A 17,733-nucleotide genomic window follows, 5' to 3' on the forward strand; every position below is an offset into this window, starting at 1 on the left:
ACTGAGCAAGATAAATTATATATATATTATGTATATGTATATGTATATGTATATTAGGCTGCGCTTGCTTACATACAACAGCCAATCATCCAAAAAAAAATGCTGTTTAGTTTCCAATTGGCGTGGGAATAGATACATATATAGATAGATAAATAGGTAGATACGTACATAATATGCATACATTCATAAGTACATGGATATTATTTATTTGATTTCTTTAGGCTGGTTGATCGCAGCCATTTGTTTGGGTGATTAAGATGTGTGGCAAAATGAAGATCAAAGAGTTGCGTAGTTGAAAACAAAAAGGTAATAACAGCAACAACAACAACAACAGCAGCAGCAGCAGCAGCAAGGCCAAATCAATGTTTTTTTTTTCTTATTCAGTCTCATGGCTGGTTAATCTTTGCTTCTTTGGTTCAAAATGAGATAAAAGTCTACCATGGCGTTATGCATACTACAAATATTCAAACATATATATGTATATGTATTCTAATATGTATGTAGATTCTAATACATGTGCATATGTACAAACGCACACACTGCACACACTGCACATTGTATTTTGTATTTTGTGTGTGAGAGTATGGGTGCAAGTGTGTTGTGTATGTTGTGTGTGTGTGTATGCTGTGAGTGCAAAAAATATTAAGTGCATGCTAGTATCCCATTTTTGGACGCGTTTATATCTCACACAAGAACATATATATGTCTATACACACATAATATTTTTTTTTCTCTTCATTTCCTTTTACCGGGCAAGTACATTTAAAGTACTACTATGATTCAAACCCGACTTTCTCCCTCTCCCTCTCCCTCTCTCTCTCTTTCTTATAACCATTCATACATTCAAGCGCACCTTTGTCTTTCAGCCGATCAAACTGATCCTAATTACAAATATAAAGGATATCTACTGACAGATAAGACACATATAGATATATAGAAAGACAGACAAACCAATGGACAGATATATATAAATATACTTGTATATATAGATATTATAATAATAATACTAATAATAAAAGTCTATTTTAACCGCTATTATAATACTCGACACACACATAAGTATTAAGGAACTTTTTGCTTAATAAAGTATATACACATATATTTCACTTATTAATACTATAATTACTATTTACCCTTTGATAATTATCATTATAAAGAAAGAAGTAAGCCTCAATTTCGTTAAAGTATACTTCTTGTAGACAACACGTCAAATACACGTATAGATACATATATGTATATATTTATACAAAAGAGGCTTGGGGTGAATAAAAGGGTGATAAGTAGATGTGATATGAGTTACTGAATCAAATATGGTATTTTAATGTATGTATATATAATTCAATCCAGTAATAATAATAATAAAAAAGGGTCTCACAAATCAAATCAATAAAATATTTATTTGATACATTTTACACTCTATTTTTATAATATTTACTGTATTACTTATACAGAGCCTTGTAATATATAATACTATTTGAAATGAGAGAAGAGAAGAGAAGAGAAGGGTGGAAAGAAAAGGAAAATCATGAACACCAACATCTTATAAGCCCCATGTTTAAATACACAAAACCTATTAGACTGTAACACACCTAGGCACACAAGAGCACAAAAGCACAAAATCTCTATCTCTATCTCTTTTTTAAGCATTTTATTTTTTTACAGAATGTAAGAAGGTGAAATGAAGATGAAAAAGGGTTATGAGAAAGACATGTATTACCTTTACATCTATACTTCTTTGACAGTAATAAAGATGTAATAAAATATATAGATATCTAATACTCGTCTATCTTCGTAAGCTATTCTACATATATTTACATATATATTACACCCTATAGACAATATAAGAAACAGAATCTTTTTGAAAGGAGGCTTGGGTTATGAAAGAAAAAAAATATACATATATAAAAAGGGTACGTTTGTACTCTGGGTTTTATTGGGTGCAGTCTATTGTACCACATACCGCAGCTCATACTATTTACCAGGGTTACTTCCCATGGTTAAACGTATTAACCAACAAAGTGGTACAAGGCATATGCCAACATACGATAGCGACCAAACTCAGCCACCCAAAAATAAAAATAAAAAATGGAAAAAATAAAATTGAAATAAAGGAATAAAATGAACACAAGCTCAGTGGCAGGGTCGGTTCAATGTAACATAACAATATATATGATAGACACTGCACTACAGAAATATGTATAAAATGTATTATAAAACTACAGAATTGAATAACGCGTAAAGATGAATGAAAGAAAAATCGTATACGTGTATTTTATATGTTTATACTTTTTTATTTTTATTATTTTATAATTGTATTGTATTGAATTGAATTGAATTGAGTTGAATTAAATTAAATTAAAAGGAAACAAACAAAAAAACAAAAAAAAAAGCTTATTCATCGTCCACAACAGTTGTCTCCAGGCCTAAGTAGGGGGATAGCCAAAAGACAAAGACGGAGACAAAGACGGAGGCAAAGACGGAGATGGAGAAGCCAGAAGATATGTAGATAGGTAAGGAGTACATGATAATAGATAGACAATAAACACGCACACACAGAAACATATACAAATATATACATATACATAAATCACACAACAATACCCATAGCACACAGAGTGGATAGGGTAAAAGTAAAGACAGATACATATTGTTGTGATGTGATATATGATATGTAATGATATGTAGTGTATTGTAGTATGGTGGTGGGGGAAATGATGAGTTAATCTTGATCGCTTCATAGATAGGAAGAACAATCCGAGAAAAATAATATTCATAATCATAGTATACTCTCGTTTTGTTCTTCCAACCTCTTGCGCATTCATACTGCCGGAAGTCAGCTTTTATTACATCAATAATTAACAAAAGAACAATCATAATAAGAAAGAACATCAACAGTAACAGAAATGTATCATCACACTTCTTTAAATGTTGTAATTGTGTCTGTTCTTCTTCTTACTCTCATTCTTTGTACATAATGACTTTTATGCTTTCTACCGGACAGCGTACACTAATATCTCCTTCTCTTCCCTCCTTTATTTCTCTTTCTCTCTGTATGTTTGTGAACCACACTCTACTCACTCAGTCACATTCATACAGAGCAAACGAAAAAATACAGAGAGAAAAACAAAGAGATATATGCATATTTATTAAAAATAAACTTACCCTTGAAACTAGGGACCGAGACAAAACTGATTTGAGAGTAGAGCTTGAATTTGGCATCTTCATCGTCATTGCGCTTGCGGGAGATCCGGACGCGGACACGGTGAGGGACACTGCGAATACCACGAGACCAGAGCTGCTTGTTGAGAGAGGGATCGAGGCGGACGTCATCTGTTCCCATCTGCTTCTTTGCGAATTCCTTTAGTGCCTTGATTGCACAGGGGGTGCGGCGCTTGAAGGATCTGCTGTGGACGTGTTTGTGCAAATGGACAGTGTATTCACGGGTGACGACGTCTGAGAGAGTTGAACGCTTGTTGGACTTTGTGGATTGCTTTGCAGACATTGTGGTTAATTTTTTTTTATTTGGGTGAAAATGTAGTATGAGGTTGGATTTGGATGGATGGATGGATAAACTGGATAAATGGATTGGATTATTATTATTTTTTTATCATGACGTTGGAATTTTCAGTGCCTGTTTTTATTTTATTTTAAATGTCCGTTATTTCCCATTTTCTGGGATGATTGATTTAGTTAGTTACCATGGTAATTGTTTAATATATGTATGTATACATGTATAAAATAATACAATTTTCAAGGTGCTCTACCGAAAATGATATATATGATTGTTTTTGGATAGAAACGTGAGGTTCCTTTCTTGTACTAGCAGCAAGATGATGAGTATTATAATTTTTTTCCTACCAAAAAGGAATAAACCTTTTACTATTCTAATATATATATATGCATATTTTATTTTGTATAGACTCAGTTTTGGTTTTTGGTTTTTAATGAGAGTAAGAAGCAATAATAGTCATAGCAACCGAAGTTTCTTGCTTAACAGAGCAACAAGATAGTGAATCCAATAAAAAAATAAAAGATAGGAAATTTAAGCAATATTTTTTTTTTAAAAAAAAGAACACAAAAAAATGAATATTTGACAGTGTTCATAAGATATACAAATAAACACGCACCAAAACCAAACCCAAAACCAGAGTTTTTGCCTTGATATATTTTTCTTCTTATTCTTCTTCTTCTTCTTCTTCTTTGTTATTATTATTTTCCTTCTTTGATTCTTGAGATTCTACACTCAGTGGCTGAATATATATAGATGTATAGACATATATATACATACATACAAGATCCTAGTGTGGTTGGAATTCTATTGTCCTACAAAGAATAAGGAACCTATTTTTCTTTTTTATTTATTTTTCTTTCTCATCTTTGAACTGACTTTTCTTATACCTGTATATCTGTACATTATACATTTTCTGAATTATGTAGTTTTCTGTATTGTTCACCACAATGTACTCGAGGTTCATTTCTTAATTGATATGCCATTGAAGCGCAGTAAAATCGACCAAAATTAAAAAAGAAAAAAGAAAAGAGAGAAAGGAGAAGGGGTATATTGCTATTATTATTAATAATAATACTAAGAATAAAGTAAGAGTTTGCAAAGATTACGTTTGAATAAATAGAGAACTACAGCAGATACATACAAATACATAAGAAATTATAAATATTTCGGAAAACTACATTTTGAGATAATCGTGTCCACAAATAATTTTATGATTTTGTACCTTATTTTGTTACTTTTTATAAACCAGCAGAAAATAAAGACACACAGGCGCACATTATAAAGGGTCTATAATTATAGGATATATATATATATATACATACAAGAAAAGACTAACAAAACCAGTAACCAAAACAACAACAGTAACAACAACAACAAAAAACATCTATGTATCTATCTATCTTTTTATATATACATTTAATACAAAGATATCAAAGTTTTCTCTTTAAAAAAATTCACTACGAATATATACATTATGTACTCTATGGAATTCAGTATGAATACTTTGAACATCAATAATAACAGTGCAAAATACGAAATTTACATTGACTTCACGCTCCCCCTTTTTTTTGACTTTTTCTTTGGTTTCATATTCTTCCTATTCTTTTTCTTTTTCTTCTTCTTGTTATTTTGTGTGTGCGTATGCTGGTGTGCTGGTGTGCTGGTGTGCTGGTGTGCTGGTGTGCTTGTGAAATATTATTTAAGTTTAATCCAAGAATACAAATACTATATACACATCTTTTTATTTTATTTTATTTTAAGATTTTTTTCTACTCACAATATTGAAGTAAAGAAGACCAAAAAAAAAGAGGATTACCAACAAAGCAAGGCCTTGATAGATATAATATCTTCATAATCTACCAATTTACATATAACAATGTCAAGTTACAAGTATTAGTACTCTGATTATTATTGTTATTATTATCGATGACATTAGTGGTGGTTTATTTTGACATTTGCTACACAACTACAAAACAGATATGTATGTATAAACCTTTATCCCTCACTCCACCCTTGCCTTATTATATAGATATATAGATATATTCTTGAAATAAAGATAAAAGTCTATGTACAGAGTATATTCGTTAATAGATTAAACGAAAAATATTACTTCTTTTTTAAATATTCATATGTACATATATATATGTTAACAAGCTAGAATGGCTGTACAAATTACCATTGGTACCCGAAAAAAAAACCCAATTTTTTTTTGTAATAAACCGATTATATACACATATGTAAATAAATGTATATAATTTTATCTGATCAACCTTGTACATCGACCAAAAAAAGAAAGAAGTCAAATCAATAAGATTCATTTAAAGATCTATTTTAATTATTGGCTACAAAGAAGAAAATACACACACATATATATAAACTTGAACTGGGCCTGATGTTTTTTTGTATGTTAGATTATGCCAGTAATTGTTAGCCACAATTGATACGATTCTAACCAAAAGGCTATACATATATTACTCAACTTGTATACAGCTTTTGTCATGAATATACTTGATTCGATTGTTTTTTCATAGACCTGTATAGTTGTCAATCTCTGATACCAATTTTATCTAGATAACTATCTATCTATCCTAATATATATATATTAGCGAGTGTGTTTGTGTTTGGTACACAAATAACCTTAATGTCTCTATTATTAAGAAAGAAAACCTAATTATACATTTGTTTAGAGATAGAGATAGAGATGAAGATATAGATGGTGATAGAAAGGGCAATCAAATCTCGCTGTATTTCTCTAACATGGTCTATTAACTCTATAAATTCTATATAAAACACATCTATTGATAGCTTTTCCGAAAATAAAATAAACTCTTGTATTCAAAACTTTCTATCATTTATTTTTGTGTCCTTATTGGTACCTCTTCTTTTTACTTTTTATTTTCCTAAAGAAAAATAAGAAAAATAAGCAAAAAAAAATGTATTAATTGTATGAAACAAACATATATTTATATATAAATAAAGGTATTCGGTTGATTGACTGTAAGGCGAATAAATATTTATATATCGTATATCTTTTGATTATGGGATACACAAGATTTTAAACGGAATTTTAAAGAGCTCTTATACGCCTATACTCACCAAAAGTGCGTAGTTTGTAAGACCTTGCGATAAAGATACTAAGATCTTATAATACTAACAAAAACAATCTCTATAGAAGCAAAAGAAAAAAGAAGAAGAGACGATGTGTATACATGAGTAATTGTGAGTACTTGAGAAATTGGCATTAAAGTCTCAAGAAAGAAAGAATAAATATACCAATATGTTTTATACATATATCTATATAAACTTTCTGTCAAAGTCTCATAGGTAAAGGATATTCCTAAAGAACTCTTTTTTCTAGACCTCATGTTCTATGACACATTGTCTCAATAGAAAAAAAATACTCTTCTTCTTAATTCTAGTGGCAATGGAAGAAGTCTAGTCAATCAGAATCGTTTAAAAAAAGGGCAAAATATTTTGAAACTTTCATCCAATAATACGAATTACATTTTGTCCTTTTTTACCCTTTTCTTAAACTTTTAGTCGGTCCACACCATTTTTTTTAGCAAACTTGAAATTATCACAACTCGACACCTATTATACAAGTATTTCCTAATTTAAGACTTCTTCCATAAGCCAAATGTCATTTATACTCAGGTTCATATTCATCCAATATTCAGCTTCTTTCAGCCAAAGATGAAAATTCGGCTTGAGGAAGAATTTATCGATTGATCGAACCTTTTGATTACGTCAACCCTGTGAGTACTACGTCTTGTATATATATTTTTTGTCCTAAAGTATTTTTGCAGCCCAAATATCCATTAAGTTGGTATATGATAATTGAAATGAATAATACAAATAAAGGCCATATTTGCAAATTTGGGAAAGAATAATTGAATGCGTAAAAAAAACGCCACAAGAAACTTTTTAACAAGGTGTGAACACCTCGTCACCATCCTTTCTACAAATTAATACCAATCGAACCTTGTTTGAGAGCCTTTCCGCAGAAATTGTCAACAAAAGAAATCGTGTAGAAGGACCTTCGAAAGACTTGGAGGAATGTTTTTTTAATACGATGAGAGACCGCGTAGAAGAACTTGTCAATAAAATTACAACTGAAGATAAAACAAATGAACTGAAAAACAAACGTCTAAACGTAAAGACTTTACCAGCGGCAATAATAGGGAACGCAACACAACCTACTAGATGTGACAGAAATGCAATGAGTTTACATAAGGAGCACCGCCCTGGGCTAAGAAATGTTGAAGAATGGAAGAATATTATACCTTAAAACCTCGACAAAATAGCTGAGTCTGCGGTAAGCTCGATGGTAAAAGACACAGCTAAAGAATGCTCTTCTATCACTCCACCAAACAAACAGTCGTATAACGAAATTAGAACGGGCACGGTCCAAATGAACGCCCCCTTTAGAGCATATCTCCCTCCTAATGCAAAAGCATTCGTATGTACTAGATTACAAGAAACGATGGTTATCTCGACAAACTATACCATTTGCTTTTCAGCACTTGTGAATATAATGATGCGAGCTGAGGGCTAGCAAATTCTTCTTTAGCAACAATGATATCAAGATGAAAAAAGTTCCTGGCTTAAACCTCACCGAATTACTGCCTTTTGTTGCAACTACTGAGTCAAAACACACTATCCAGCAATTGGGCAAGAACTTAATTGACTCTAATCGGCTTGACGCTGACTTCATGTGTCTCTTCGCAAGCCAAAATTTGCAATTTGTGCATAGCTATTTTTTTGGTGCCTGTGGTGCTAAAGAAGACAATTTAAGCACCCACTCTGTGCAGAACAGTCTGTTTTGGTCTTTCAAAGGACCCGGTTTTGATAAACAGAGCTTTTTTCTTAAAAAAAAAGTATTATAGCCAACAATAGAAAGGGCTCTTTAAACGTACATGGTGAACTTCGAGAATATGTGGGACGACAAAAAGAGAAGCTACAAACTTTTGGACAAAGTGGTATTAAAGCTACTTCGTCACCATATTGCCCGCAATAGAGAATCAAAATGTATCTCGACCACAACAACAAGAAAACCACCTGGAAAGAAGGATATCAGACACCACGCGCGTTATGTTTGCCGTGCAAAAGGATAAAAGGCTGAAAAATTTGATACAAAAAAAAGGAAAAAGCAGACGGATCAGAAGGAGAAAAGTGGATCACTAATATAAGCAGAGTGAAGCAGTGTTTAGTGAATTTAAAACAATTTTTTTAAAAGGTAAACTGGAAACATCATTTATTGATTTGAAATCGCCAACTAATGCTTCATTTTACTATAAGGAATAAGCCAAGCGCTTAATAATAACCAGGAAGCTTCCGCAGAACACAAGTTCATTGTCCAGGATCTGAACAGCACGGAAGGACAGCAAGATTTTTTGGAAGAGGGGACTTTGGATGATGATGTTCCGGAAAGGAGGTTGAATTCAGTAAAGTCCATAATCAAACACTTGGTTTTTAGCAATGTGACGTCTGTATATTTAGAAGACATTAAACATGAGTCTCTTGATACCCCCACAGCTGAACAGTCGGTATGCTCATTGATCGACAATACCTTAAAGAAGTTCTTGCCTAAAAGAACAATATCACATAATTACGTACCAAAGCGATTTCTGTATCTTCGCAAACGACTTTCTTAAATAGGCATATTTTTTGTCATAGAGTGCACTATGTGGTATGAACACCACAATTGAGTGGGGTACAGACTCCACAACCAGACACCGATTCCTTATTGCTAATAGACACGGCAAGTTAACGGCCTTTGGTACTGTCATACACCAGGTAAACGTACACGGCACACTTACACAATATAAACCAGCCATTAAACAACAGGGATTCTGATTAAAAGAAGCTTTAATATGAATAGGTATAAACAATAAAATATTGACTCCATTTAACAGATAACACTCATAGAGCTTATTGTTTCTTTTCAAATTATTCGTATATCCCAATTTGACACTCATTTTTGTTTAAATGTTTCCTTGTTTCCTACACTAGCTTGGTCTCATATTCTTCTCTTTTACATCTCATTTATTAATAATAATAAAATAACTATTCTTATAATGTATTTGGTGGGCTTAAACCCTTTACAATAAATATAAGCTGCTATATTATAATTACTCAAAAAAATGATAATAAGATATTTAATAAGTGGTTATTGGAACAAAGAGTTTATTCTCAAAAGAGTTACTTTTATTAACAACAGATTCTAAAAAATGAAAATGAAAATTAGACCTTTGTGCATTTAAAAAAGCTTGTATAAAGATAAAACTTACTTTATATGAGGGCATTTGCCCATTTGGTGTATTGTGCCATAGAAAGGTCAACTGTATTGCACGGAATCTTGACGTGCAATACAGACAAGAGCTGCTAGTATACCACGGGACCTTGACGTAGACATACTAGCCTAGACTGCCATTAGAGGAAGTGACGCCCGCGTCCTATGACACAATACTCGCCATACCTTCCGCCCCAGTAATGACAGCTGTACATTACGGAACCTAAGCGTATCATACAGAAAAAATCAGATTCAAAGAAATAAAGCAATTAGAATTAGGCGGTGCATTTCAAAAAGCCTGTACAAAAATAAAACTTACTTCAGATGATGGACTTGAATATTTATCGCGTCGTATCATAGCAAGGTCAACTGTACTTCACGGAATCTTGACGTGGGTCTATTAGCCTAGATTGCCTCTTAGAGGTCTTAATGCCTCTTAGCTATGACACAACGCGTTTCTTTTATATACATTCAGAACATGAACGTTAGTTTTGATTAATTAAACAAATTACAGACTTTCTTTTTTATACATACCATCGTGCAATGTAAATGTGTATTTGAAGCTATTGCAGGGCCATTACAATCAACACCTCACAATTATATTAGCAAAACATCTGTTGGCTGACGCAAGCAAGAATGATGCAAGCAGGAATGATGTAAGCAATCACGTGTTGTTTAAACTCTAAGGTGATGGCTGGTCTAAAGATATCGAAACGATTGAAACAAAAAATTAAATGAAATCAGCCAATAAAATTAATTTTTTGTCTGACATTATTGATAAAGGTACGTTTTGTAACGGTTATGTATTTAAAGCTAAAATTGCTAAATTCTTTAAGCAAAAAAAAAGAATAATTTGCTTATATGACGGCTGTTCTGAAATGAATTTTACTATGGTAATAATGAATTGTGGTGCGAACCAGGTTCACGAAAGGAAATAAAGCCTATTAACAACCCGGTTCATTAACACGCTTATACCCAGAACCAGTTACCCGATATATTACGGCCAAGTTTCAATGTGATAGAGGGGGTGTGTACTTGTAGCAATTTCTTATCACACTACTACAAATGAATGTCCTTTCTAATACAAGGCAGAATAATAGCTTTAAATAAGTATAGAAAGTACCATATCGATTATATACTTTTATACATACAGCTTGACAATAATATACCACAAAGATGGTCATATCTGCTGTAATGTTTTATTATTATTATTATTATTATTTAGTATATTCAAGCCCCAAGGATTATTACTGATGAGTAATATTGCTTTGAATAATCATCATAGACTCTATACATCCCACCAAATCGATCAAGACTAAAAGTTTCACCAACTCTCCGCATCCTAGCTTATCTACCTACCTTCACTTGACGAAATCATTACTAAAAGAACATACTTGATTTAAACAGATAACTATTATTTAGTTTGAAGGTTGTTGAATTTATAGTTGAAATGAAAGAAAAAAATTGCTAAATAAAAAGGATCATTTTGATCAAAATGCGAAATTAAATAAAGAAAATCAGCTATATATCCAAATCGTTTAACCAAAGGCTCTTCAAGTTTGTACGTAATCTGATGAGGCACATTAGGACCCACTATCTAAAGATTTTCTGACATTGATTACTCAAATATTGATCAAAACGTCAAGACGTTTCAATCGAAAAGAAACCCCATTAATATTAACATTCGGGTTATTTTTATCATGCGGGCATGTTTCATATCAATATTTCTTTAGGGCATACATCTCTAATTTTTTATAAGGAGCTCTTTACGTAGCTAGAATAATATTAAGGCTTAAGAAGACCTAATGCTTGGTCTTATACAAGACAATTTAGTATATGTATGCTACTCTGGTGATTTATATATGTATTACAAAGATACCAACTCAGTGATTTATTTAGCCCTGCGGTGTAGATAGATTATTTGCCTTTTTTATACTTCCTTAACAAATTTAGTCATTTTTAGAGTAGTTGATATCTCCCCGAGTTCGCGCGTGCTTCTGTTCAGACAAGTATTAGCAGACCTGTATTTACGTTTTACACAACTTTACTTAATAGTAAAAAAAGAAAATTTTCCAAACTTTTTTTCAGTTGTCCTGTGAGTAAAAGTGGGTATCGAAAATGGACTTTTTTGGTGCAAATAGCCCAATTTACAGTGGATCAAGATTTTATAAAGTGAAAATGTGGGATGTTTTGGTCGATATTTGAGCAATCGATATCAGAAAATGTTGATAAGGTGGATCTTAATGTGTCTAACCAGATTGCTTATAGTTATAGAGCCTATTAGCTTTATGAGTAGTGATTTACAGCTGATTTTCGGTGTAGAATTTGCCAATTTGATCAAAATGATCATTTTCATTGTTGGCAATTAAGATTTTTATAATTTATATCTCGGCACAACAACTTTATACAGCTAGGACATAGGTATTAAGACACTGCTAATGAAATAGTAGCTTTCTCTAAAGAGACATACAAGAGATTCAAGAAAACAATAATTTGTATCTGATATGACTTTAAACATTGATAAAAAGGGCAAATCCATTTAATGCAATATTGTTAATTTAAAAATTTCGAGCTATATTATTTTATTGCTCCAGGCCTATATTACGAAATCCTTAACATGCTTAGCTTGAATGATCAAGAGACTCTTCCGTGAATCCCTTTTTCAGAAAAATAAAAAGAAAAATATTGGATACTCCTTGTAAGCAGTATATATTCCGAGGTACTGTCATTATCATCTATGTTCAAAACAGCTTTGTAATATCTCTGAGCAGATTAGATATTTTGTTTTATATTTATTTTTTAAAAGAATGATAGCACCGGGTTCTTTGTACCTGTATTACATGGCTCGATCTTCTTCAGGATCTAAACCTGACTTGATACAAATGAAGTGTGAAAATGGTGGTAAGATATATGACACCCGTTATATTTCCCTCGCCCCTAAATCTCATTCGTGAATAACGGAGGTTCCAATCTTGCCAACGAGAATTTACTATAAAGTAGCAAGGGTCAGCTTACTCGACTACGAAAGCGTCCACTGCCAGTCATCAAAATCTCTATACATGTTAGCAATAAATAGTCAGTAGAATTTATTACAGTTTAGTTCCTCTATCTCCTATAACATCACTATGTTACGATTGGCTGATACACTTTATACAGCAGTCCGTCCAACAACAAAAAAATTGCCTTGGTTTAATATTAAACTGCAGTTACAGTTTGGGGTGTTTTATAAGTGGTCTGTCATTTTGGTGACAAAAAACGGTCTCATAAGAGCTGTTAATATTTATATGTGTATTGAATATAACAAGGAAGAGGGAAAGCATCCGATAGTCAATATGACTTTTTACTACTTTGGTACATGTTTTCTCTTTCTATTGGTTATAATTTATATTAACCTGTAATCGTGTAACTGTTATACAACGGAAGGGACAGCCAATAAGAAACAGTCATTAGATAACAAAAACCAACTTTCTTGTAAAGTAAATCAAAAGAGAATAAATCAAAGTAAAGAAGTAAAGAAGTAAAGAAGTAAAGAAGTAAAGAAAGACTTTGGTTTTGATCGGTTGTAGTAACAACTCTAAAGACAGAGTACAAGCTTCAATAACGGCAATTTTCAGGTTACTCTAAGCTGGTCTGTGCACTTCTTGTTCCAACAGAAGAAAATTTTCATTTCATTTCATTTTATTTTATTTCGGGAGTTTAATCAACACAATATAAATAAAATAAAGTAAAATGGAATAGAATAAAATAGAATAAAATAACATATTCAAGAAGAACGTATTAAACATATAGTGAAGCCCTTTTACAACAGTAAAGTACAGACCTCTTGGTACTTGGACTTGGTGCTGATACGAATCTATAGAAACTTATCACAGTGAAGAAGCGTTAAATATACATGAACCGGTTGGTTGTTCTTTTTGTGTGTGTGGTAATCCTCAGAGGACGTGCGGTACCTGTATTAATCATCATGTGAAAATATACAGGCTGCCTGGTAGTTGTTTGGGGGGAGACAATTCTTATCTACCCATACCTATGTGTGTCAATTTGATAAAGGCGTATAAACAAATATATTGATAGCTTGGAGTGTGATGTCAGCGCGACTACCATCAAAAAACAAAAAACATATATGTACCTCAGTTATTCCCACCTCCCCTGTTTTTTTTTCTTTCGCACTTTGTTTATACATCATTACTCTCAATGAATTCCAAAGTATATAACGCTATCTACGCAGCCTTTGCGCTCGCTTACCTGATTGCCCCAGCGCTCCTATTCATCCCTGTGATGCTATGGGAGGCTTCTCCTATGCCCTCTGCATTCTGCATGGCCAAATCTGCTAAGAGAAGACGCCCCTCCATGGCGGGAGTGGGTGCAACCCCATTTGTTGTTGTAAGACCAGACGGCGAAAATCAAGTCGAAGCTCACAAAAATGTGATGCCTCAGACAATCCTTGGCATGCTGTCAAACTGGCTAGGCTCTTTGTGGTCTACTGGTTCGCAAACAACGGGAGAACCCTCAGGTAGCTTGTTGAGTAAGCGCCACGGAGGTATCCCAGAGCATATGTTCGTCGATGATTCCTCTTCGGAGGCGGAAGACGTTGTTTGTGTAGGAAAGTCGAGCGTGTTCTTTGGAGCAGGGCTTCGGGGATATGTCCCTCACCTCCTTCCTTTGCACAAGTTGGGACGTGGCATCGCTACAATGGTGTTCCCAGTTAACGGCGTGGCTGGTACCTGTGGGGAAACCCACGCAGACCTCGACGGGGGTGTGTCGAGTGAGCTTGTAGACGAATGCGATGAATCTGAGGTCAGCGTACGACTCAGATTCATCTGTGACAGATTTTTCTCAGAGGGTTTTGCAAAGCCAAGACTCTCTGCTAGATTTATTGACGCGATGTTGGAAGAGGAGCTCAACGACTCTGCCAACAAAGCTCATCGCGATTCATTGACTGAAGTCGCTGAACCAGAGTGCGGCTTGGTTCCCAAGTCAGCTGAAGAGACTCCTGTCCAAAGACAAGAGTCCGTTCAGACCCCATCGGGTTTGGATAATGCTGACTTCGTGGTTCCAAAGCCAAAGTTTGGGACAGTGGAAGGCCTCAATGAGGCGTTCGCTCTATCGTCTTGGCAATCGGCCAATGGATTTTTTGGTGAATGTCTCTCCACAGGACTTCCCACACCGATGGAGATTGACGACGACCTGGCTTGGAGTGAAGTCATGGAAGTTGAAATTCCCATGGAGATTGATGATGTTGCTGAGGTGATGGTGCTTGATGCTAATTGTGGCGAAAAGCTCATGGCCCACACCTACAATCCAACGGTTACCGATTTGCAGTACGTCTCCCAGTCTGCAAACATGGATTGTGATACGAACGATCTTCCAGCCTGCGTACCGCAGCAGGCTGCAGACGACAAGATGGAAGACGACACAGAAAAAATAGTGCTATCTGGACCATCCTCTCTGAAGAAGTACGATGCACCAAAGCCTAGACAAAAGGTAGGTGCCGACGAGGTCAAAGGTAGCAAAGAGCCTTCAATGGCGGTCCCCCGACCAAAAGAGAAGAGCTCGAAACTTCCTCGACCTGCCAGTCAAAAGGCCATTGAGGAAGCAAAGGCCGCAATCGAAGGGCCAGAAAGCAAGGTGGCTTCGGCCTCTTGTGATCTCCCTTCACAGCTGCCCAAGTCACTTTTTGGCCTTCGCACCGAGCGGGCAAAGCTTGTGTCAAGCCTTGCTTCCGAAGTGCCTGAACCAGTTACAACAGCCAGTTGTGACAAGGGAAAGGCCCCAAAGAAAAAGGCCAAGACACAGGGGTCAACTGCTACCCCAGCTGCCCAGGTCTCTGTTCCTGTTGCTGCACCCAGCAGCAAAAAGGAGGAGAGTATCAAGGAATTCAAGTCAGATCTTCCTTCTGCATCTCGCGGCAAGAAAGTGAAGACTTCCGGCGGTGATGAGAAGGCCGATCTAGTTATCGAACCCATCGGTAAAGAGATCGGAGAACCTCAGATCCAGCCATTCCCAGCTCGCAATCCTGCGTCAAAGCCGGCAAAGTCTTCGAGCAAGGGAGGAAAAGAGGTTCCAATGAACCTATTGAAGTATGCGCTCCGATTCAAAGGCGCCCCAACAGTCAACAAGGAGTAAGATTGTTTGTTAGCGGTGCCCGAGCTCACCTTGACCATTGGGTCTGAGGTGTAGTGAAAGAACCTGCGAAGCTGATGATTCCGAAAACTTGGACAAATTTTTGCTGCCCTGTACGCTTCACCAAGCGGACATCTTGTCGGTCGGTTGGCCCTGGAGCCAAGCCGACGCGGTCGGAACGAAAGGTTGATCCTGAAGCTTCTGGTAAGCTTTATGGTGATACTGGAGTTCCCGGACCTTTCACAGTACTTTTCCTTGGGACTATCTGCGTGGTGATTCACGTTGGGTCTCTTGGTTAAACTGTAAGGGTAGCCTCTTTTACGTTCGGTTCCTACTGCTTTCAAATTCAAAGGACTGGATTATCGTTTCCCTCTGGGACCGACACCATGCTCCGCCTGTTAGCTTGGTTCTGAGTCTTGGCTTGGCATAGACAGTAGAAAGAGAAGGTGGATTGTGGAGGTCTACATATGAGTGTAACTTGTGGTGGTACTAGACTGGTTTTCAATCCTGTTTGCCTCTGGTATTTGCCGTTCGTATACATTCGAGGGTGGTGCTTGCACTGCTGTAGGGTTGGCTTGAACCTTTTGTTCGTAGGGTTCTTGTTGACTTCCTCTCAGGTCTGAGGCCGAGATCTGTGAGTGGTGGTTTCTGTACGAGTAGGGCTTCCAGAGTCCTTGATTCTGGGTTGTTTTTGGGCCACGGTGGTCCTGTTGGCTGGTCTGGTCTGGTTGACTAGATTTCTGGTATCGTTCTGGTATCGTTCTGATCTCATTCTGGAAATCGCGGTTGGCTAGGTTGCTGGCCTGTTCTGTACCTGGGTTCTGGGTCTTTGTAGCTTGAGTTTTGTGCTTAAGCCAGGGAGAATGAATACTGTGGGGCACGGTGTTCATTATGTAGTCATGTCTGGCCGAATGGGTTTTGCTTCCTTGCCGGATTCTTTCTTGGGGTCCTTGGAAGGCTATCGTCAGTCCCCTCCTTTTTTCTGGTGAGTTCTCGAAGATTCACTGGTAGGCTCGGACAAGTCTTTTTGGACTTTGAGTTTGCTACACCATAGATTGTGGAAAATCTATTGCTGGGGGGTAGACAATCCCAAGAGGTTTCGGGAAAACGAGCCAAGAACATCGGGTTCCTACCAAGATTGGCGAGGGTTTCCCTCACAGACATGACGGTATATCAGTCATTATGATTGCTACTAGTCCTTATGTCTGGACTCAAATGATGCGTACAAATGCATGTCCAGACAGTCGCAGCTATTTTGAGATGGCAAAACCAAAATTAATCTGCGCAAAAGGATGCGTTTTTAAGACTGATCGATTAGGTATCAGTGACGTTGTCAGTCGAATCAAGATAAACTGACCATACAAAAAAATGTCACTGAAGAGATAGCGTGGAATTCGCCGATGATCTCAAGCATCACGCAAAACCTGTGGTCAGAGTCCTAGCCACCCTCATTTGAGGAGGACTCTGATTAATATGGTCTGGTAAATGAACCAGACCAAGCAGGGTGAGCTAGAAATTATCACCAAAAAAAAGCAGATTACAGTTAGCAACTGGAAATGCGTACACTCAAGAAAATAAGACCCGAGTCGAAGGGCATTTACGCACACTTTCAGTTGTGAAGGAGAAGCAAGGTTACATTCGACAAACCTATCCAAACCAAGTCGAGACAAGTGCTTACAAGCCGTATTCATGGAAACTCATAGAGAGTTCAGTCCAGTACCAAAACAATATTCTCGAAACAAAATCAGAAAAGCAAAGCTGAACATGGAAGTCAAAACAAACAGCACAGAGAAACATTAAAAGAATG

The 17,733-nt window shown here is 35.7% G+C and overlaps 3 protein-coding genes across 3 annotated transcripts; 2 read left to right on the forward strand and 1 right to left on the reverse strand.

Moving 5' to 3' along the window:
• Window positions 1–2,391: 2,391 nt before the first annotated feature.
• Window positions 2,392–3,502, reverse strand: PHYBLDRAFT_57935 (hypothetical protein; the record flags this gene model as incomplete). The annotated part of the gene is made up of 2 exons (XM_018440264.1): window positions 2,392–2,423; window positions 3,163–3,502. The coding sequence occupies 2 exons, from the start codon at window positions 3,500–3,502 to the stop codon at window positions 2,392–2,394; spliced, it is 372 nt and encodes a 123-aa protein (XP_018299478.1).
• Window positions 3,503–7,583: 4,081 nt separating this feature from the next.
• PHYBLDRAFT_138987 (hypothetical protein) lies at window positions 7,584–9,367 on the forward strand (the record flags this gene model as incomplete). The annotated part of the gene is made up of 6 exons (XM_018430124.1): window positions 7,584–7,734; window positions 7,816–7,970; window positions 8,056–8,316; window positions 8,443–8,611; window positions 8,810–9,057; window positions 9,188–9,367. The coding sequence occupies 6 exons, from the start codon at window positions 7,584–7,586 to the stop codon at window positions 9,365–9,367; spliced, it is 1,164 nt and encodes a 387-aa protein (XP_018299479.1).
• Window positions 9,368–13,997: 4,630 nt separating this feature from the next.
• Window positions 13,998–17,688, forward strand: PHYBLDRAFT_162050 (hypothetical protein; the record flags this gene model as incomplete). The annotated part of the gene is made up of 5 exons (XM_018434553.1): window positions 13,998–15,925; window positions 16,521–16,653; window positions 17,010–17,244; window positions 17,338–17,407; window positions 17,460–17,688. 5 exons carry the CDS (start codon window positions 13,998–14,000, stop codon window positions 17,686–17,688), a joined length of 2,595 nt encoding a protein of 864 aa, XP_018299480.1.
• Between the last annotated feature and the right edge of the window lie 45 nt (window positions 17,689–17,733).

This window comes from Phycomyces blakesleeanus (assembly GCF_001638985.1).
Source record: "Phycomyces blakesleeanus NRRL 1555(-) unplaced genomic scaffold PHYBLscaffold_1, whole genome shotgun sequence".
NCBI lineage: Eukaryota > Fungi > Mucoromycota > Mucoromycetes > Mucorales > Phycomycetaceae > Phycomyces > Phycomyces blakesleeanus.